Raw genomic sequence first — 24,473 nt, 5'->3', positions numbered from 1 at the left:
CCTTTTCTGGTGTTCACCCAGCTACTCTCTGCCTGCACCAGAAGTGTGACCACCTCATTAAAACGCTTACCTATGATGCACTCAGCATCTCAGATGATCCTGAGTGCATCCAGCTCCAGCTACCTAACACAGTCTCCCAGGCTGGGTGCATTTCCCACAGGTGCGGTCATCCGGGACAATGGAAGTCTCCCTGAGCTCCCACATCCTGCTGGAGGAGCATGCCACTGCTCTAACTGTATTCTTAACTGCTCTAAGTCTAGGGAGGAAAATTTAAAAGGGCTTTACCTGAGCTTACCTGTACTTTTTGCTGAGCCTACCCTCGCCAAAGCCTCTTGAGCTAAAGCCTTAATACTTTAGTTTAAGAAATCTCAATTGCATAAGATTAAGATCTCCTGTTTAAAAGAAATAACTTGCATTTCTGCTTCACTTTTCACGACTTTTGGATACCCCAAAACATTTTAAAAGTTTATATTTCGCTAATGCACATTCCAGGAACCATTTTGATTACTTTCACTCTGCTTTACATACTATACAGAGAAGAGAAAGAACACTTGAAAGGGTTCAGAAAAGATTTACAAGGATGTTGCCAGGGTTGGAGGATCTGAGCTACGGGGAGAGGCTGAACAGGCTGGGGCTGTTTTCCCTGGAGCGTCGGAGGCTGAGGGGTGACCTTATAGAGGTTTACAAAATTATGAGGGGCATGAATAGGATAAATAGATAAAGTCTTTTCCCTGGGGTCGGGAGTCCAGAACTAGAGGGCATAGGTTTAGGGTGAGAGGGGAAAGATATAAAAGAGGCCTAAGGGCCAACTTTTTCACGCAGAGGGTGGTACATGTATCGAGTGAGCTGCCAGAGGATGTGCTGGAGCCTGGTACAATTGCAACATTTAAGAGACATTTGGATGGGTATATGAATAGGAAGGGTTTGGAGGGATATGGGCTGGGTGCTGGCAGGTGGGACTAGATTGGGTTGGGATATCTGGTCGGCATGGACAGGTTGGATCGAATGGTCTGTTTCCATGCTGTACATCTCTGTGACTTAGAATCGAACAATATCGAAGAGGCCCATTGGCCCATCAAATCTGTACTGTCAAAAACTACACTAAATCTACACTAGTTCCACTTTCTAGCACTTGGCTATACCCCTGAATATTATGGCATTTCAAATGTTCATCTAAGTACTTCTTTAAAAGATTGAAAGATTTCCACATTCAACTTTGCTTGAAGACAATGGATTCCAGATTCCCAGCACACTCTGGATGAAAAATGCTTTCGTCAAATCCCTTCAAACCATCTGCTTTCTCCTTAAAATTATGTCCTCTTTAACATAGGGGACCAGTTGCTAATCACTCTGTCCTTTTTCCTCAATCAGGTCCCCCTGCAGCCTTCTCTCTTCCAAAGAAGATAGCCTGAGCCTATCCAGTCACTCTTTGTAGCTAAATTACTGCATCTCAGGCAACATCCTGGTGAACCTTTTCTATATCCCTCCAGTCCAATCACATCATCCCGATGGTGCAGTGAAGAGAACTGTACAATACTCCAGGTATTGCTGAACTGCAGTACTATATCGTACGTCTTATAATCTATGTCACAATTGATAAAAGCAGATGTCCTACATGTCTTCTTAATTATCCTATTCATCTGTTCTGTCACCTTCAAGAATCTGTGGCTCCGAGCTCCCGAGTGTTCTGCCATTCATTAATCTCTCCCTTACTTTGTTCCTGGATAGGGTGAAAATGGAGATAATAATTCCACTAAGAGTGACTAGGACCTAAGGGCACAGCCTTCGAGTGAAGCGACAACCCTTTAGAACTGAGATGAGAAGATCTTTCTTCGGTCAGAAGTTGGTTAATCTGTGGAATTCATAGCCACAGATGGCCGTGGAGGCTCAATGAATATATTTAAGACAGAGATAGAAAGATTCTTGATCAAGGGTTAGGGGAGCAGGCAGGAGAAAATGAGGTTGAGAAACCTATCAGCCATGATCAAATGGCAAAGCAGACCAGATGGGCAGAATGGCTTGATTCTCTTATGTCCTTAGTTCTTCCAAATTATATCACTTCACACTTATCAAGAGTTGAATTCCATCTGTCACTCATCTGCCCATCTGATCAATCCATCTATACCCTCCTGTAACCCAAGACTTTCTGCACTGTGAACAACACAGCCAAGCCTCATGTCATATTTTTCAATCTCCGCAGACCACCCCACATTTTCATCGATTTCATTGATATACGTCATTAACAATATAGACTCAGCACTGATAGATCCCTGTGGTATGCCACTGGACACCGGCCTCCGGTCACAAAAGCAGCTTTGGACAATCACCCTCTGTCTCCACTCTAGGCCAATTTTGGATCCAAATTTCCATGTTGTCCTGGATCCCATATGCTCTATCAATCTCCCACTTGGGACCTTGTCAACGATTTTGATGACCATATGAACCACATCAACTGCACTACCCTCATTTGCACACCTGGTCACCACTTGAAAAAATGTGTTAGCCTTGACCACCCTTTGACAAAGCCAAGCTGATTATTTCTGATCAAATCTTGTCTTTTCAAGTGGATTTAATTTCTCTCCTTCAGAATTTCACAACCAGTGGTTTGTAATTTCCTGGTTTATCTCTATCCTTTCTTGAAAAGTGGAATCAGATTAGCAGTCCATCTGGTACCCTCCTTGTGGTTGGACAGGTATTAAAAATTTGGGTCAGAATCTCTGTAATTTCTTCCCTCATCTCCAACAGCAACCTGGGGTACAACTTATCCTGATCTGGGCATTTGTCTACTTTTAAGCTTGCCAAATCCTCCAGTCCCTCCTCACTTCCTATGTCAAGCTGCTCATGAACTTCACAATCCCTCTTCCTGAATGCTGTATTGTACATCCTTCGTCTCCCAAGTGAAGACAGGTGTAAAGTACTCATTTATCACCCTAACCATGTCTGCTAGCTCCATGCACAAGTCCTTTTGTCCTTAAAAGCTCTCCTATTGTTACTGCGAATGCTGTGAACTTTTCCGGTGAAGGGATTTTGCCTGAAATGTTGATTCTCCTGCTCCTCAGATGCTGCCTGATCTGATGGGCTTTTCCAGCACCACACTCTTGACTCTAATCTCCAGTATCTGCAGTCCTCACTTTCATCTACTGTGAACACCTGTCCACCTTGTTCCCCAGAATTGGGTCCAGCATTGCACTTTAGGGACCTTCTACCTGTTGATAAATAAAACTCTCCTGAATACATTTCAAGATGTCTTCATACTCTATACTCCTTACACTATGATTATCCCAATTAATATTAGGGAAGTTGAAATCCCCCAATTTAATTATCCTTTTCTTAAAACACACCTTAATGAATTGTCTACCTATCCACTCCTCTATTGCCTGTCGACTGTTTGAGAGGTGTAATAAACTCACAACAGCGTGACTACCCTCTTTTTATTCCTAAGCTCCATTCACAAAGCCTTTTTTAAAGACCTTTCCAAGATATCATCCTTCCTCACCGCTTATTTGAAAACCTCTTTACTTATTTGAAAAGTAGAGGAATTATGTTCCTATTCCCATTTCTACACTGCACTTTAGTTTGTTTCGAAGTTCTTGTGTCCCTATCTCTCGGTTAGAAGGCCTGGCTTCAAGACCCACCTGTTTTAGAGGTGTGCCATAATCCACCTGAACAGGTTGATTTAAAAAACTCTATTAATGTGGCAATGGCATTTTGTTGTTTTGATTTTCATCCTGGCACCTACTGCACTACTGGCAGTGGTCACCACTCCTGGTAGTGCTGTTAGTAACAAAGAGCTACCAGGCACCAACTAGGACTCTTGAAGGAATCATCTCTACTCTGAAGACCCAGGAACACCAATTCTGACTATGTCGATGTCCAATTAGCTTTTAATTGCATCAGAGCATCAAGAATTACCACGGTGATGTTGCTAGCAACTCTCTAGCTGGTGGACGGACTCATTAAATTCAGCTCAGTGAGGAGGAGAAAACAGAACAAGAATGTACCTCTCAACTGGACTGAGGGCCACTAATGAGGGATTTTCTAATCTATTGTGACTAAATTTCAAATAGGTTGGACGATATTACACAAGATCATGGCCATGAGGTCATTTGTTACTTGGATTACAATTACTTTCAATGTTATGTCAAAAGCAAAATGTAATTGGATGAATTTAAAGATGGAGTTGCAGGATAGCCAATCATAGATAGGGGAGGAGACAACGTAGTGAAATACCTTAGAGGAGAAAGGGTGGTTACAGATGAGGTAGCTGTTTACAAGTACAGGAAGGACATGGATTTTTATTTTGAAGACGAGTGATGACAGAAAATTTGACAGGGAACATTAAGTGATTAGCAGCTGGCATTAGACCATTAATAGTACAAAGGTTTGCAATTCTAACAATTTCTGGAAATAAGAGATATTTATCATTGTAGCCTCGTGGTCTTTGGATCGAGCCATACTTGTCTGGGTAATGTTGGGCAGAATATTTAATGGGCTCAGCATTAGAATCACTATGCTTTGTCCTACACAAATTACTTGGATTAAACAATTAAACATAACATGATCAGATTTAGATTTACCAAAATATAAGGGAATGTCGATTTGGAGGAGGAAGCTTAAGAACTACAGAACAATTTGGATAAATTATACAGAATAGCAGGCTGATTTAAAGCATAAATTGGTCCATGCACAAAGCATTAAATGGATGAGATATATAATCTGTCAATGTTGCCGCAAAATCTAAATGAAAAAGAGGAGTCTCATAGTCGGGTCAATAAATGCTTAATTTGCCAATATATCCAACTAAGGTAAAGTAGCAATTAAAAAGAAAATTTGAAATAATTACATAAAATAGAAGCATTAAAAGCAGAAGCAGCTGTTAACTTTAAAATATTCTCAGCCCATGTCAAGGACAGCGCCTGTTTCTGTTTGCCAAGGTACAATGTTGACATTTAAGGTCCAGGACAGTGGAGAGAAATCAAAATCATGATTTATCTGTAACACAACCTATCTTTGCCTCTAATCCCTTAATAATTTTGGGTAACAAAAATCTATCAAACACAGATTTAAATTTAACAAGTGTCCCAGCACCAATTACTGTTTATGGGAGAGAGTTCTGAACCTCAAATCACTCTTGGGATGTTTGTATGTTTTCATTATTGAAAGGCCAGACTATTTTTTTGAAACTGTGACCTATAGTCTTGAAATACAGAAATAATTCCTCTCTCTCTACTCCTTAATATCTTGTAAAGGTGATCAATCTAGTTAGAAAAATGTAAACACAGTATAATACTCAAAATTATACATCAGTTAAGAAAAGCAAATTTAAGCTTATTAAAAGCAAACAACACCTACATCAGTTATGTTTATAAAAATATTAATATGTCCAGAATGTTTTGAAAATATAAAAATGAACATTTTGCAGAAAGGATGGCCATTTATTCCTTTAAGCCTTCTGTACCAATCACTGAGATCATGACTTAACTTCTATCTCAATTCTACTTTCCAATAATATTCAGAGACCTTTAAAACCCTCAGTACACAAATACTCAACTGAGCCTTGAATGTACACAATAACTGAGGATTGCCCTTTGGTTGACAATTCCAGATATTCACAACTGTTTGAAAGAATGTTTGATCACTCCCGTCATAAGTTGTTGTTGACCTTTGGTCTGAGACTATGTCTCCTAGATCTAAGCACTCCAGCCAGACAAAACATTCTCCTAACATCTATCCAGTCAAACTTTCTAAGCAGTTCCCACATTTCAATTAAGAAGAGCACTCATTCATCTAAAATTTAGAGAAAATAGGCTTTGACGTATGGGGAAAAATTACGTAGACTATCAGTTCATCTTTGCAGTCAGTCTAGTGAATGTTTGTTACAACCTCTTCTAAGGCAAATATATTCTTCTTTAGGTAAGGAAACCAAAACTGCACAAAGTACGCCGTCAAGTGTGGCCTCAAGGCTCTATGTAACTGCAGTAAGAATTTTTAAAAATGTTTAATTCTAACACCTTTATTATAAAGGCCAACATGCTGTCCTAATTCTTGCTGAATCACAAGTTAACTTTGTGACTTGTGTCCAAGATCACAGACTTCCATCTGATTACCAATACTAAAAATATATTCTGCTTTTCTATTTTCCCACCAAAGTGAATAATTCCTCACTTCTCTGCATTATATTCCATTTGCTTTGTTGTTCTCCATCTCACTTAATATATTTATACCCCCTTGCAAATATTTAATCCTCCTCCTACCTTTATATTATCTGCAAACTATATATTATGCTCAATTCCCTGAGTACTTCTATATAATCTGTCCAACACTGCAACTTTAATTACCACTTACACTCGTTTTTTGACCTTTATTGTTTTAATTTTACATCCAAATTGATTTTAGGTTTTGATTTTTCAAGATCCTTTCTCTCCACTGCAGTTTCCCCCCTCCGTACATTATTAGGGGTAACCCTCCACCTTTCCTTTTTGCCTAAGTCTTGCAAAAGTCATGAATCCTGAGCTACATAGTTGCCAACTTTGGTAACTTTATAGTCAGATCTCAGTTAATGTCTACTATGTCAAAACAATTTATTCATATCTCATTGAAAGTACATGGTCAGGGTGTACATTTATCAGATGCACTAATGGTATCCAGTCCACAAACCTTCTTTATTATTACATTGATGAATTGGGAAAAACAGAACATTTTCAATATTTTCTATTTGAAATTATAACTGTTAATGCATGAATGCAAAGGTATATCAAAAGGTCCTAACCAGATGAAAGCAAAGTAGTATAGTTGCTGCAGATCTGAAATAAAAACAGAAAATATTGGAGAAAATCAGCAGGTCTGGCAAGACCTTTGGAGAGAGAGAGAAACATTCAACCTCTCAACTTCCTACCAAGATGTTTGCATGATAGATTGTTGCAATCTTGGAAAACATTTTGAAATTCCTTTGAATTACAAGCTTGGTTATGCACTTTCCAAAGTCTTTATTCTTTGATTCTTCATTTTGATTTCTATTCAAATTGCCTTGTATGCCTATGAAATTATTGTTTGTTATTACATTGTTTTGCCTGAATCACTTCTTTAGGAATCACAACACTGAATATTACTGGTGCAACCATCTGATATACTGTAAATTAGCATAACACTCTAAATTAACTTGGTCTTCAAAGCCCTTTTTAGTTAATTATATCCAGGTAGAGGTAGATTCTGACCATCTTTTGCCTCAAAGAATGTGTAAGAGAGTGTGATTGTGTCTACTCGTGCCATTCCTGGATCTTCTGCAAATTCAGGGTCAATATAAAAAAAAACTGGCATATCCACTTCTTCATGGGGATTCAACCGTTGCTCTTCAAAACAGAAACACTGAAAGAAAGGCATTGTAGATGAAAGTTAGTAGATCTTTTACCAATACATATTAGATCAAGCATATAGAAGGGATAAAGGATTCTACTACCATTATATCTCCACCTCTTAAGTTCACAACGTCATTCTCAATCAATTTTAGCTCCTGCTTTGGTAAGAATACTGAAGCAGGGAATGAAGAGCAGCAAGTATTGTGAAATAGTAACACAAATTGTCATAATGGATGCTACTTGACGAATCACCTGAAAAACAGCATTGGTTTCTCTCTGTACATTTCCCTGGTCAAACTACAACTTGATCATTGAGTCCAGTTCAGAATCACAGAGATGGAGAGACTTTTGAACTCTGGGGAATATGCAAAGATACACCAATTTTTAGTGCCAAAGGACTGTCCTACAAGTTAGGTTTTTCAACCTCAATGGGAATTAACTGAACAGAAACCTAAACATGCTAAAACAAAAGGTTAACCTATATATTTATGTCAAATTAAATCGTACAGTGTAATAATAATGGCAAGGTTAAATAAGAAAAGAAAACTGGAGACTAATTTCAGGAAGCTGGTCTTCAAATTAAGTGTGATCAATTTGTGGAAAATACTTCAAGGTCTGGTGGTCACAGTAATAAAATGAAAATTATTCACAAACATTAGATACTGCACTTTGGAAAGATAAGGGATGATGGGAAAGGGCACTTTTTCTCCATTGAAAGGGTGAGAGGCCTTCTTTATCCACGACTACCACATAAATTACAACAACGTAATCACATTTTAAAACTGAGTGGAGCTAATTGTAATGAAACCTTATCATTCGATTTGATTACACTACAACAGTGAAGTTCTGACGCTACAAAAACTAGAAGTTCAGATCTACAGGCTGTAATACATACAAATTATTGTTCAAAGAATAGTGAATTTTCTTTAATATTTTATTGCTATTGTGTATCAGAAGAACGCAACATTTGATTTTTTGTGCTAGAGATATTGCATGCATCACATGAGCTGCAAAGCTTTTTTTTTAAAAATTGGAGAGTGATTTAAGGAAATAGAAAAGCATTACTTAAAACAAGACTGAAAAAGAATGCTGAATTACCATGCTGGGTGTCCTCACTTTTTGCTTACTCCAATGATGGCAGAGACTGGGAACGAGTCCTTGTGCTTAGGATGACTCAACTGATTGCAATGGATACAGTAATTGTAGACTGAATGAGAGCTGACCCAGCACCACTTGGCCCTGGGAGAATGTCACCTCAACTAAATTTTCAAAATGGCTAACCATTTGCAAAATGATGTACAAGGCCAGATGGCTGCAGACTTGTTCTCAGGCTAAACCATAGCTGTAAGGTACTGCTGAAATTAATTAATACAAAGATACCCAATAAGATGGGCAGTTTGTTTTGAATATTTGTTCCACAGACTTTACAATACCATATCTTGTTGAAACGAACTGACTAAACTGCAATTCTAGGTCTGAGGAGATGAGATGTGTAAGGCAAGAGCTTTAATAAAATATATAAACCATAAGAATTACTTGCATTTCTACAGTGTCTTTAATATTAAACACCGTTCTAAGACAAACAAGCAGTCCCTGGAAACGTGTCAGTATTTGCACAGGGTCTTTGAGTGTGCAGAAACCAAACCCACACAATGACATAAAAAGTACTGCCTTAGGAAAGTAAAAATGCATTTGTAGTCACAGTAGTTAAAATCAGAAGATTGCATGAAAGTTGGTAGGGCTGCCCATAACTGAGAAACACAGAATGGCCAACGGCTGCCCTTGGCTAGTGTGGCAGAACAAGGCTAACAGTAACATTTCTAGGTTGCTGAATGTGCATAAAGCATAGATAATAACATTTAACTTGATTCAACTTACACATAAGACATAGATAATAACATTAACAATAGCAACTCAAGGTTGCAGCTGATGCATCACAAAGATTCAAACAGTATTCATATAGTAAATACCGCTTATCACTGCCTAGAGAAAATGAATGCAGAGATTAACAGACTTTGAAATGTGGACTGAATGAACACATTAAGACACAACTTGTTAGCTCAAGAATTCTAACATTAGAATTCTAACAATCACCTAATCATGTAACTTTGTTAGAACTGATTAAAATCAATATTCTTTTCTATTTCCTGTAATGAGAAATAATAGGCAAATACTGAATTAATTGGCAGTTAACGTGGTATGGCTGGCAAATGTTACCTGAATACAGTATCCATTGTGAAAAACCTCAGGAAAGATGATAAGTGTCTGGAAGACATCCTGAAAGATAAGCCTGTCCATTTATTTGTTGTTTTGCTGAAGCAAGCTTAAATTGCTGTGTGGAGAGCCAATTATAGATGGATAGCCCAATGCTGCTGACCAATAATAATCAAAGCGGCGGGGGGGGGGGGGGAATACACTGTGTAAATTGTATAATTTAAGACATTCTGAAGCTTTTGGTTTGTCTTTTTTGCTGTATATTGTGATTGAGCTATAAACCACAATAAAGGTCACCTGAATCTGCCCCACATCTGGAACTCTCACTGAAAATATGAAATTTAACAAAAGCGTTTCAAAAATCTTTTACTTCTAGCATGTGACTAATTTTATTCATACCTGTATTTTATTGAAATACTGTCCTGCATCGAACGGTACAACATTGTAAGTAGAAATACCAATGACTGGTTTGTCAGTAGGATTTTTCGCTTTATAGAATGCCAAGGCTGTTTCTCCAGGAACAACCTGGGATGAAATTAAAACAAAGATAACATTCTCACTTAAAATAACTCTCTTACTCATTAGTACTGCTGCACATGTATTAATAATTAGAAGGCATGGAATTCAAGAAACCTATCAGCTATTCAAAAACGTTATGGTCCATATTATACAACAGTGCTACCTTGACAACATAACAGGAATTTCACAAACAGTGGCAAACGACAGTGTGTACAACATTTGCACAAGATCCATATATGCTCATGGATCTTCAAATGGATTTATTAGTCTCAATTTTGTTGATCTCATGTCTAGGGAATCAAAACATCCAGGCCTGGTCTGTTTCCTTGGTATAATTTATCTTGTTAATTTAAACACTGGAACAAACATAGAAACACGCATTCATGATTCCAGTATTAGCTCATATGAATAGCGATTTGCTCATAATTAAATCCCATCTTTGCAGATAAATAGGCGCAAAAAAAAAGGGGAAAACATGAAGCTGTTCACTTTGAAAGAATGAATATAAACTTACAGTATTACTAAATGGACAATTGCTCGAGAATTTTGATGTGCAGAGAGATCTAGGTGTTCCGGCTCTCGAATCCCAAAAGGCTATCATATAGGTATGCAGGTAATTGAGAATGCTAATGGAATACTAGCCTTCATTATGACTTGAATTGAACTAAAGTAAAGGATGTTATACAGGGCATTGATAAGACCAGATTTCGAATGACGCATGAAATTTTGGTCTTATTCTTTAAGGAAGCATGTAAATTGGACCATTGGAGGCAGTTTAGAGGAGGTTTAATAGATTGATACAAGTAAATGGTTTTACATATTTAAAAAAAAAGTTGAACAAACTGGACTTGCTCCCAGTGAAGTTTAGATGACTAGGGGTTTGGTAGGATTTGATTCACGTTAGAAAAATCTTGAACAGTCTTGGTAAGGTGAAAGGATGTTTCGTTTGCGGGATGGTCCAGAGTTAAGGTTTACTGTTTAAAAATCAGGGGCTGTTCTTTTAGGATAAAGATGAGAAACATTCTTTTTCTCTAAAATGGTTGTGAAATTTGATCTTTCTACCTCAGAATTCTTTCTGGGACAAAGGTAAATGTAAGGAACTACATACATTTCCTTTTTGAACTATAAACTGGAATGAAAGTTGGAGACTGCTACATAACTGAAATGCCAGGAAAGTTTGTGACTTGAAAAATCAAATGATGCACATTGTTAGCTATAAAAGACTTTGTTGCTCCAAGAGCAACAATATGGTTAGAATCATTAACACAGAACATCACCAGGAATTTCTGAGTTAAGGAGAAGCTGCTTGACCACATTTGTCAAACTGCAGTTTGCTAAAGGCTTGAGAGAGCTGTACAACCAGAAAAATCCAGAACTTGCAAATGCAAAATATTTATCTCCTTTCTCAGAGAGTGAAAGACAAAAAAAAAATTAGAAGAAACAATTCTAGTGTAAGACAAGACCTCAGCCCATCTGATCATTCATTGATTTGATAAATGACCACTGTTCTTTGGACAAAAACATGTCATCATTGCTAAAATCCAAAGAATTGAGAAACAATTTTCCCACCCTTGTCATCTGGACTTGGAGCTCTAGAAAATGATTTCTTGTCCATATTTTGCCACCCACAATATTTGTCTTAAATCCTTTTGATTTTGCCATTTGTCTATTTTATTTATGAATGTGTGTATTTTGGAGTTTAAGAAAATACATTTTAAATTGCATTATTGTGGCGTAGTAATCCTTTCCTTTTCTCTGTCATATATGGTAGTCTGGCGGCATGGTGGCTCAGTGGTTAGCACTGCTGCCTCAGCATCAGGGACACGGGTTTGATTCCCGCCTTGGGCGACTGTCTGTGCACATTCTCCCTGTGTCTGCATGGGTTTCCTCTGGGTGCTTCGGTTTCTTCCCACAATCCAAAGATGTGCAGGGTAGGTGAATTAGCCATGCTAAATTGCCCATAGTGGTCAGGGATGTGTAGGTTAGGTGCATTAGTCAAGAATAAATGTAGAGTCGTAGGAGAATGGGTCTGGGTGGGTTACTGTTCAGAGGGTCGTTGTGGACTTGTTGGACCGAAGGGCCTGTTTCCACACTGTAGGGATTCTATAATGCTATATTAATAATAACGTTTAATTACAATAAATAGATATTTCTTCTGTTAATGATAAAGCCTGCTGTGAATCATTTTTGGCCTGAGTAGTCAGGAAAATATATCATCATTGAACTTATTTGGTATCACTGCTTGTACTACAGATTCAGATCTATAAGAGCTCTACTTGTTTCAACTCACATAGATTTCAGTTTGCTGAGGTCTAAAATTCCATTGCAGACTGGCGTGGACATCTGCATTGAAAGTGACTTTAATGATTCGATCCTTCACGGGTTCCATGGTTTCTACTTGATCCATATCGTGACCAGCTACTGCAGTCCCTCCTAGTCCTGTAGCCTGAAAATAGACAACCAATGCTAAAATGTTTGACGGAAGAATACTTCTTAAAGTTTGGAAATTCTGATATTTAACATTTTATGCAGCACTGTTGACCAAACACTGATAGTTGATATGCCGTGATAGTTTCTGATTTAGCATTTTTTGTTTTGGCACATAAAATGAAAATGCATCACAGATAAATATGTGTCTTAGCATTGCAACCTGTAAAACCACCTTGCCTCACTACTGCATTGTAACTGTTCCAATTATTTAACTCTTACTACACCAGTTTCATAAAGATTACTTTTAACAAAAATAAAACTTAACATCTACCTGTGATTTTCTATGACAAAAATTCCATGCTAACTTTTATTTTAAACACCGAGATGAGTTGACTTAACAATAGGTCAGCCAATTAACTTGTTTTGTTAACATTACTGGCAAAAGTTTTATGGATTTGATTTGAGCAAGACCGAAAAATGTAATGCCCTACAAAAGGATTATCTCACAACATTCACTGCCATCACCATCTCTTCGTAAATATTCATTTCAAAAACATCAAAAACAATGTAGTTTTTAACACATGAATGGCATCACCTTACAGAATTAAACCCAACTCTAAGAAGAAAGAAGCATTAATGGGAACAAATAACCTTGGTTATTTAGCTCCTTGAGTCTATTTTCACAATTTAATTAGATTTCGGTCAAACTTTGACCTAATTCCATATACTCACAACTGCCAAAATTATTTGATACTTTTTCTTAATCAAAGATCTTCATCTCATAATTAAAAATGACAATTGACCCAGCAGTTATGCTATTAGCATGAACTGTAATGGGACTCCTTTATAACATCAAATTAATATCACTGCTCCTTTCAGTTCTTCCATTTTTGCATTGTCATATTTATTAGTGTAATTTAAGACCAAGAAGTACTGAGCATTCTAACATTATTTTTCTGATTTACTATTTTAGACTGCAGTTCCTATTAGAAACTTACTTTAATTAGAATTATGGATTCTGCTGAACTCTTAAGGTCAACATACTAAATCATTTGCATTTCATTATCCTTCACAAGTACTGATACTGAACTCCCACGAAGCAGACCATTTTGTTTCTCGTTCTAACAAAAAACAAACATCAATGCAGCATCTTGCATCACCACAACATCAGGAGGCTCTGCATGCAATAAATAACTTCAGGAATAATGTTCTTTTTGGGGGAGGTAAGCATAACAACCACTCCATCTCATCATTACTGATGAAAAATGAGTAATTGGTGTTGGCTGCAGAAAGATGATGGCCACTTTTCCAGGAGAAAAGCTGCCGTGGAACCTGATTAGGGAGAAGTGATTTTTGTTTGTCATAAGTCTGTAAGAATTTATTCTCCAGGAATTTTTCACCTTCTAGCTTTTACTTTCTCTATTAGGAATGAAGTATAGCTAATTATATTTAAAGAAACAAAATAGATGCATCTATGGGCTGCAGTGGTTAGCACTGCTGCCTCACAGTGCCAGGGACCCGGGCTCGATTCCAGCCACGGCTATGCTTGCTTGGGTTTCCTCCCACAGTCCAAACATGTGCTTGTTAGGGGCATTGGCCATGCTATATTGCCCATACTGTCCAGTGATGTGCAAGATAGGTGGAGTAGTCATGGTAAATGCAGAATGGCAGGGTTAGGACTGGGGGATTAGATTTGGGTGGGATGCTCTTTGGACGGTCAGTTTGGACTCAATGGGCTAAATAGCCTATTTCCACACTGTGGGGATTCTATGATTTCTATATTCTTTCTGTCTGAACTCTGTCCATGATCAACTCTGATGCACCTTATATTGTTTCTGCTAGGTCTCATGAGTCTCACATTTGAGACCTAACATATGTGACCCCTCAATTATTTCCAGCATTTAATTTATTTGGGGTGAGACAGGGAATTGCTCTGGTTTTTGTATTTGTATTATAAAATATTTTACATGAGATCATAAGAACTAGGAGCAGGAGGCGGCAATTCAGGCCCTCGAACCCAGTACAATCATGTCTAATTTCATCTCAGCTTTAACTCCACTTCCCTGCCCACTCTCCACAACCATTTAACCAATTATTAATTTAAAAAATCTTTCAAACTCTTCCTTGAATTTATTCAATAACCCAGCATCCACCACACTGTGAGGTTGGAAATTCCACAGATTCACCCGAGGAGAGAAGTAATCCTTCCTCGTGTCCATTTTAAATCTGCCAATCCTCAGCCAAAAACTATGTCCTCTTGTCCTAGTTTGCCCTACAAGAGGGAACACCTGTTAAATGTCTACCTTTCCAAACCCCTTTATTGCCTTATGTACCTCAATTAGATTGCATTTTTCTGAACTCGAGTGAGCACAGGCCTGAGCTGCTCAATGTTCTGGATTTCACCTCGCGAGTCATTTACTACTAACAAGACGGTCTCACCACGAAGATGTTTTGCAACAGTCAGTCAAGAGCAGTATCTAATATCAGTCCACGAGCTTTGACATGCCCAGTTAGCTGTTTGACCATTTTACTTTAAAAATAAGACACGGGAGGCAATGGCTTTAGTGGTATGACGGTTTGACTATTTTCTAGAAATTCAGCTAAACTTCTGGAGAGATCTTCCTTGGCTTGAATCTCACCTTGGCAGATAGCAACATTTTTCAATTAAGAATATCTGGAATTAAGGACCTACTGAAGATCATTAACAATTGTCAACTGTCAAAAACAAAAATCCATCTGACTCACAAAGGTCCTTCAGGAAGGAAATCTGTCTTCCTCACTTGGACTGGCCTACAGGTGACGCCAGACCCATGGAGCTATGGTAGACTCTCAAATGCCCTCTGAAATAATCTAGCAAGCCACTATCAATTGCTACAAAATCTCAACAAACAAATTAAATCGGAAGGACCGCCTGGTATCGACCTAGACATTAGAAAAGACAACTGCAGAAATAGCCCAGTCAATTCTGTAAAGTCCTCCTAATGACTAAGGCTACTACCAAAATTGGGAAAACTGTCTCGCAGATTAATCAAGCAACCAGAGTCATAGAATTGTGCAGCATGGAAACAGACTTTTCGGTTCAACTCTTCCATGCCTACCAGGCATCTTAAATTAATCTAGTCCCATTGCCAGCATTTGGCTTATATCCCTCTAAACCCTTCCTATTCATGCACCCAATCCAGATGCCTTTTAAATATTGTATTTGTACTTTTCTCCACTATTTTATCTGGCAGCTCATTCCATACATGAACCAACCTCTCTGTAAAAAGGTTCCCCCTAGGTCCCTTTTAAATCTTTCTCCTCTCACCTTAAACCTATGCCCTCTAGTTTTGAACTTCCCCCACCTGGGAAAAAAACCTTGGCTATTCAAGCTATCCTTGCCCCTCATGATTTTATAAATCTCTATAAGGTCGCCCCTCAGCCTCCGACACTCCAGGGAAAACAGTCCCACCCTATTCAACCTCTCCCTATTGCTCAAACCCTCAACAGTGGCAACATCCTTGTATAGCTTTTCTGCATCTTTTAAAGTTTAACAACATCCTTCATGTAGCAGGGAAACAGAATTGAACGCAGTATTCCAAAAGTGGCTTAATAAATGTTCTGTACAACTGCAACACGACATCCCATTATCCCACACTCAATGCGTTGACCAGTAAAGGAAGTGTACCAAATGCCTCTACACTACCCTATCTATCTGTGATGCCACTTCCATGGAATTACAAAGCTGCAACCCAAAATCTCTGTTCGGCAACACTCTCCAGGACCCTATCATTAACTGTATAAGTCTTGCCCCGATTTGCGTTAACAAATTGCAACAACTCACATTTTTCAAAATTATACTCCATGTGCCAATCTTCAGCTTAGTGGCCCATCTGATCAAGGTTACATTATACTCCGAGGTAACTTTCTTCACTGTCCACTACGCCACCAATTTTGGTGCCATCTGTGAACTTATTAACCATTCCTTTGATATTCACATTAAATCATTTATATAAATGACAAAAAGCAGTGGACCCAGCATTGTTTCTTGCGGTACATCGCTGGTCACAAGCCTCCAGTCCAATATACAACCCTGCATCACCACTCTGTCTCCTACCCTCAAACCAATTTTATATCCAAATGGCTAGTTCTCCCTGGATTCCATGTGATCTAACCTTGCTAACAAGTCTACCATGAGGAACCTTATCAAATGCCTAGCTGAAGTCCATATAGACAATGTTCACTGCTCTGCCTTCGTTAATCTTCTCTGTCACTTCCTCAAAAAACTCAAATCAAATTAGTCATGGAATCATACCTTACAGACAATTTTCCAAACACCTTCCCTAGATATTTCCTGTCCTACCGGCAGTACAGATCCTGATATGGAGGGGCCAGTGTTGGACTGCGGTGGACAAAGTCAGAAATCACACACCAGGTTATAGTCCAACAGGTTTATTTGAAATCACAAGCTTTCGGAGTGTAGTCCCTTCATCTGGTGACGTGAGAGAGAAGTACACAGAACACAATGTATGGGCAGAGAGATCAAAAGATCACATAAATGGTGTGAGCGGAATGTAAAATAATAAGCCTCTGCAGGCGACCAAGAGTGGTAGATGGTATGAGCAAAGTGCAAACAGCTGAATAACAAGTGAAGGGATGACCTTTAATCAGACTGGTCATTTAGTTTATCTCCAGCACCACCTCATTTTTAATTTTTTGTAATTATCTCTCGACCTCATTTAGTCAGATTATTGGTCATCCATTCGCTTGTTATTCAGCTGTTGACAGTTTACTCACACTGTCTAACACTCTTGGTCACCTGTAGATACTTGCTATTTGAAACTCCACTCTCAACATTTGTACGATCTTTTGATCTCTCTCTGCCCATAAATTCTGTGTTCTGTGTGCTTCAATCTCACTTCACCAGATGAAAGGGCTATGCTCTGAAAGCTTATGATTTCAAATAAACCTATTGGACTATAACCTGATTTCTGACTCTGCAGATCCAGCAGAGGTGGAAGTACAGTGGTATACAATCGGGAGGGAGTTGCCCTGCAGTTCTCAACACTGACTCTGGACCCCTTGAAATCTCATGAGCAAGGAAACTATTGCTGATTACCACATATTGTCCTACCTCAGCTGATAAATCAGTACTCATTCATATTGAACAGCACTTGGAGGAAGCAATAAGGGTGGCAAGGGTGCAAAATGCACTCTGGGTGGGAGATTACAATGCTCAGCAACAGCCTACTAATTGAGCTGGTCAGATCCTAAAGGATACAGCTACTACATTGAGTCTGTGGCAGGTGGTGACAGAACCAACAAGTGGGAAAAACATACTTGACCTCATCCTTACCAATCTGTCAGCTGCAGATGCACCTGTCCATGACAGTATCGATAAGAGTGACCACCGCATCGTCCTTGTGGAACCAAAGTCCCACCTTCACATTGAGAATAACTTCCATCCTGTTTTGTGGTACAATCACGGTGTTAAATGGGACACATTTTGAAACTTCAAATGCATCTAACAACATACAACCAGGCATCCACGAGCTGCTGTGGGCCATCAATAGCAGCCACAATTTGCAACTTCATGGCCTGGCATATACCCCACTAAACCATTGCCATCAAGCCAGGGATCAACCTTGCTTCAATGGAGAGTACAGGAGTGCATGCCAGGAACAGCACCAGGCAGGCTGAAAAATGAGGTGTCAACCTGTTGAAGCTACCAAAAGTACCACTTACATGCCAAACAGCATAAACAGATGATAAACATAGCTAAGTGATCTCAAAACTAATAGATCAGATCTAAGCTCTACAGGTCCTGCCACAACTACTCCAGGAGATGGTTGCACATGTATCCTCAGCCACAATGATGGAAGAGCCTAATTCAATGCAAAAGATCGGGCTAAAGCATTTGCAGCAATCTGAAGCCAGAGGCATTAAGTGGATGATCCAATTCGGCCACCTCCAGTGGTTCCCAGCATTACTGATTTTAATCTTCTGCCAAATTGATTCACTTCACATGACATCAAATTACAGTTGGAAGTACTGGACACTTGAACGGCTATGGGCCCTGACTATATTCCAGCAATAGTACTGAAGAGTTGTGCTCCAGAACTTGCCACTCCACTAGCCAAGATGGTATCTATCGGAGAAAGTGGATAATTGCCCTGATATGTCCTGCACAAAAAATAAAGGACAAATCCAACCCAGCCAATTATTGTCCCATCAGTCAACTCTCAATCCTCATAAATTGATGGAAGATGTCACCAACAATGCTATCAATCAGCACCTGCTCAGCAATAATTTGCTCAGTGATGCCCAGTTTCGGTTCTGCCAAGGCCACTCAGCTCCTGACTCAATACAACCTTGATTCAAACATGGCCAAAAGAGCTGAATTCCAGAGGTGAGGTGACAGTGGTAGCCTTTGACATCGATGCCACATTTGACCAGTGTGGCACCAAGAAGCCTGAGCAAAATTGGAATCAATGGGTGTCAGAGGGCAAACTCTCTGCTGGTTGGAGTTATACTTGGCACAAAAGATGATGATCGTAGTTGTTGGAGGTCAGTCATTTCAGCTCCAGGACATTTCTGCAGGATTTTCCTAGGATAATGTCCCCGAAGCCCAATTGTCTTCAACTGCTTTATCAATGACCTTTTGTCCATCAGGTGGTCAGAAGTGGGGATGTTCGTTGATGACTGCATAATGTTCAGCATCATTTGGGATTCCTCAGATACTGAAATAGTTCATGTTCCAATGCAATAAGGACAAAATCCTGGCTTGGATTGATGGCAAACAACATTCTTATCAAACAAGTAACAACAAGAGCCAATCTAACCACCACTCGTTGACAGTTAATGGTGTTACCATCACTGAATCTCCCACAATCAAATTCCTTGGGGGTTATCGTTGACTAGAAACTCAACTGTACCTGCCACATATACACAGTGGCTACAAGAGAAGGTCAGAATCTAGGAATACTGCAGTGAGTAACTCAGCTCCTGTTTCCCCAAAGCCTGTCCACTATTTACAAGGCATAAGTCAGGATGGAATATTCCCCACTTGTCTGGATGAGTGTAGCTCTAACAATGCTTAAGAAGCTTGACACCATTTAGGACAAAAGCAGACATCTTGATTGGCACCACATCCACAAGCACCCACGCCTTCTGCTACTAATGCTCAGTCATAGAACATACTGTCTATAAGATGTACTGCAGAAATTCATCAAAATTCCTTAGGTAGCACCTTGCAAACTCATAACCACCACCATCGAGAAGGATAAGAGCAGCAGATACATGGGAACACCATCACCTGTAAACTCCCTTCAAAGTCACTCACCATCCTGACTTGGAAATGCATTGCCATTCTTTCACTGTTGCTGAGTCAAAATCCTGGAATTCCTTTCTTAAGGGTACTAGAGGTCAACATATAGCAGTAGCTCAAGAAGGTAGCTCATCACCACCTTTGTAACGACAATTACAGAAAGGCAATAATTTCTGGTCAGCCAGCAAAAGTGAATTAATAAAACAAAACTAACTTAACAGCGTGAAAAACAAGTAATTTGCATTTGTTAATGTCTGAATATCCTATCAACTTAGTTATTAGGGACAAACAGGAGATTTTACTGACCTGACAATAAAGTCTGTAGAGGGGTACAGCTGCATACGACATGCCAATCATTCCAATTGCTGTTGCTGCTATATATGTGAGCACAGTTTTATTCTTCTTCCTCCATGCTTCCTCCTGGCTCCGAGTAAAAGGATTTTGGTTCTTGATGCCTTGCATTGGCTGTTGCAAAGTCAGATAACTTGGTTTCCGAGGAGTATATCGATTAAATACTGAATACAGTCTTTGTGAGCCAGACTGTTGTAGTCTTCGTGCACAGGTATGACAAGAAGACATGACATACAGTCTTGACACGCTTGTCCAACAGGACCAAGTCATGCTGATTGTTAGTCAGACTGTTGTGTTAATATGTAATCTTTACTTCTTGGATGTTAATTGCAGTAGTCTTCCTGCAATATCTGGAAATCAATATCAAAATGTTGTCACATTTCCCTTTTTTGATAAGTACATTACACACGAATCATAACCTACAGTAAATGCTATAATGCTTGCAAAGTGAAATGCAGCCCACTTTTAATAAGACAGTCCCACAATACTAACAAGGCCAGAGTTCTCATCAATGTTATGTGTTAGCAGTAAACAAGGATGCAAAACACACTAAAAAGGTATTTCATCTCATTAGTGAAGCCAAAAAATATTAAATTACACCTTAAACAATGATTCAAAGTCAAAGGATGAAGTTCTTTTTGGGCTCAAAACACTTGTTCAACATTGCATGGGTAAAGTTGGATAAAGTGTTTCCCCCCCAAACAATGACCTTATAAAATGGCACTGGAAGGGTACAATATTGGGTATGGCATGGGTCACCATGGGTTAAACCCACATCAATGTATTTACATAAGATTAATAAAATCTTAAAATGGGTTAAGCAATTATACAGAAAGAAGTAGGGAATTTAGATTAATGTTTAAATGAATAAGTTAGATGAATGAGTAAGATTCAGATGTATAATTCAGTTATTCCTTTTCAAGTAAGTTCATTGAAGAGTGATATGAAACAAATTTAAAACATGCAGGTAAGTTCAAAATGTTGATGCAGCAAGTACACACAATTCTGCAGATTAATGTTCCGGGTCATAGAATCATAGAGATGTACAGCATGGAAACAGACCCTTCGGTACAACTCTTCCATGCCAACCAGATATCCCAACCCAGTCTAGTCCCACTTGCCAGCACCCGCCCACAAAAACCCTCCCGATTCATATAACCACCCAGGTGCGTTTTAAATGTTGCAACTGTACTAGCCTCTACCACATCGTTTGGCAGCTCATTCCATACACGTATCACCCTCCATGTGAAAATGTTGCTCCCTTAGGTCTCTTTTATATCTTTCCCCTCTCACCCTAAACCTTTGCCCTCTAGTTCTGGACCCCTTAACCTGAGGGAAAATACTTTATCTATTCATCCGACCCATACCCCTCATGACTTTAGAAACCTCTAAAAGGTCACCCCTCAGCCTCTGACACTCCAGGGAAAACAGCCCCAATGTATTCAACCTTTCGCTATAGCTCAAATCCTCCAACCCTGGCAACATCCTTGTTAATCTTTTCTGAACCCTTTCAAGTTTCACAACATCCTTCTGAGAGGAAGGAGACCAGAATTGTACAGAATATTCCAACAGTGCCTAACAATATCCTCTGCAGCCACACCATGACCTCCTAACTCCTATACTTAATACTCTGACCAATAAAGGAAAACAAACCAAACGCCTTCTTCACCATCCTTTCTACCTGTGAATCCATTTTCAAGGAGCTGTTAACCTGCATTCCAAGGTATCTTTGTTCAGCAACATTCCCTCGGACAAAACCATTAAGTGTATAAGTCCTACTAAGATTTGCTTTCCCAAAATGCAGCACCTCGCTTTTATCTGAATTAAACTCCATCTGCCATTCCTCAGCCCACTGGCCCATCTGATCAAGATCCCATTGTAATCTGAGGTAATCTTCTTCGCTGTCCACTACACTTCCAATTTTGGTGTCATCTGCAAACTTACTAACTATACCTCTTAAGCCCATATCCTAATCATTTATGTAAATGACAAAAAGTAGAGGACCCAGCACCGATCCTTGTGGCACTCCACTGGTTACAAGCCTCCAGCCTGAAAAATAACCCTCCACCACCCTCTGTCTTCTACCTTTGAGCCAGTTCTGTATCCAAATGGCTAGTTCTCCCCGTATTCTGTGAGATCTAACCTTGCTAATCAGTCTCCCATGGGGAACCTTGAAAAAACGCCTTACTGAAGTCCATATAGATCACATACACTGCTCTGCCCTCATCAATCCTCTTTGTTACTTCTTCAAAAAACTCAATCAAGTTTGTGAGACATGATTTCCCATGCACAAAACCATTTTGACTATCCCTAATCAGTCCTTGCCTTTCCAAATACATGACATCCTGTCCCTCAGGATTCCCTCCAACAACTTGCCCACCACCATGTCAGGCTCACCGGTCTGTAGTTCCCTGGCTTATCCTTACCACCTTTCTAAAACAGTGGCACCATGTTAGCCAAACTCCATTCTTCTGGCACTTCACCTGCGACTATTGATGACACAAATATCTCAGCAAGAGACCCAGCAATCACTTCCCTACCTTCCCACAGAGTTCTCGGGTACACCTGATCAGGTCCTGGGGATTTATCTACTTTTATGCATTTCATGATATCCAGCACTTCCTCCTCTGTAATATGGACATTTTTCAAGATGTTACCATCTAGTTCCCTACATTTTATATTTCCATATCCTTTTCCACAGCAAACACTTGTGCAAAACAATCGTTTAATATTTCCCCATCTGCTGCGGCTCCCTTTCTGATCTTTGAGGGGCCCTATTCTCTCCCTTTTGTCCTTTAATGTATTTGTAAAAACCTTTTAGATTCTCCCTAACCCTAGTTGCCCCTCCTTTCTTGCCTCCCTTTCTGTCCTTCCAGTAGCATTTGTATACTGGAACATTAAGCTGCCAAACCTGTCCATCCCTGAGCCACATTTCTGCAATTGCTATGATGTCCCATTCCTATGTTCTTAACCATGGCCTAAGTTCATCTGCCTTCCTTGTTAAGCCTCTTGAATTGAAATAAATGTAAATTCTGAAGAATATTAACTCTGCTTTCTTCCAACAGATGCTGCTGGCCTACTGAGTTTCTCCATAGCAATTTATGTCTTTGTACTTGCTTATAAAATTCTATTGTAAATGCTAGGATACCTCAAAGTGCTTTACAGCTAACAAAGTCATAGTGAAGAAGAGGCATTTTTGTTGAGTAGAAAATCCCACAACCAATCTGCACAAAGCAAGCTCCATAAAGTAATAATAAAGTGGTGGAGAAACTTACTAGCTCTGGTAGTTGTGAGAGAAATAAAGTTAATATTTCAAGATCAACATGACTCTTCTACAGAAAAGCTGTTTTAGTAATGCAAAACTGGGGAATCTGTTTTTCTGGTCTTAACAGAGGGAGTAAGTATTAATTGATCAGGTTAGGAAGTAGAACTCCTTTTAAATTTTCCAGAAAATAACTGCTTTAGGATTGTCTATATTCACTGAGAAGACCACTAGTCAGGGTCATTCCTCTCATTGACCAACCAGGTTATACCCTCTACCTGTGTTCACCTATCCCCACCTCACCACCCTACTCCCCCACCCTCTTTATCTGCAGCTCCCCTTACACCCACTCCCAGCCCTGAGGAAGGGTTATACCCGAAATGTTGACTTTTCCACCTCCTGATGCTGCCTGGCTTGCCGTGCTCTTCCAGCCACTTGCTTGTTTAATTGGATTCCAGCATCTGCAGTTTTATTTTTCCGCGTTTCTAAATTCACTGGGAAAGCTGTTGAACATCTCACCCGAAAGTCATGAGGATACTGCAGTTGGAGATGGGCCTGACTAACTCGCTATTGGAACAAGGAAGAGATGCTCTCTTGTGAAGTTCAAGATTTGATAAATTTTAACTTAGTGGCAGCAGACAAGTGAGAATGATGACTTAATGACAGCTAGCATTGCCAATCTCCAGGTGATGAATATTCCAAGCTGCTGTCCCAGTGTGAACATGCACTAACTACAAACTCCACTCATTCAATCTCACAGCTCCCCCTCATCACTCAGACAGAGGAGCTTGACCCAAGGCCCAGGCCCAGGCCCAGGCCCAGAGACACTCAGAAACATTACAGGCCCCACTACCTCTGCCTAACCACTAAAAGGCCACGGCTTTGCAGACTGAACGCATGCCTCAATGAGAAGCACATACAGAATAAAAACAAATACCCTGTTCCGACGGTCGGAGTTCACACATAGCAGCAAAACCTTCATCGCTGTACATCAGCCGCCGGCCGACTACATTACCCAGAAAGCCAATCGGTCGCT

General features: G+C 39.5%; 1 protein-coding gene across 1 annotated transcript; it reads right to left on the bottom strand.

The window, feature by feature from the left end:
• Positions 1 to 6,327: 6,327 nt before the first annotated feature.
• On the bottom strand, positions 6,328 to 24,454 carry LOC132820266 (cytochrome c oxidase assembly protein COX11, mitochondrial). The gene is made up of 5 exons (XM_060832281.1): positions 24,375 to 24,454; positions 20,131 to 20,525; positions 12,379 to 12,534; positions 9,969 to 10,094; positions 6,328 to 7,365 (listed from the first exon to the last, which is right to left on the bottom strand). The coding sequence occupies exons 2-5, from the start codon at positions 20,443 to 20,445 to the stop codon at positions 7,183 to 7,185; spliced, it is 780 nt and encodes a 259-aa protein (XP_060688264.1). The 5' UTR covers positions 20,446 to 20,525; positions 24,375 to 24,454; the 3' UTR covers positions 6,328 to 7,182.
• Positions 24,455 to 24,473: the final 19 nt, after the last annotated feature.

This window comes from Hemiscyllium ocellatum, chromosome 11, assembly GCF_020745735.1.
Source record: "Hemiscyllium ocellatum isolate sHemOce1 chromosome 11, sHemOce1.pat.X.cur, whole genome shotgun sequence".
NCBI classification, from domain to species: domain Eukaryota; kingdom Metazoa; phylum Chordata; class Chondrichthyes; order Orectolobiformes; family Hemiscylliidae; genus Hemiscyllium; species Hemiscyllium ocellatum.
This window is presented reverse-complemented; position numbering and strand designations above follow the sequence as displayed.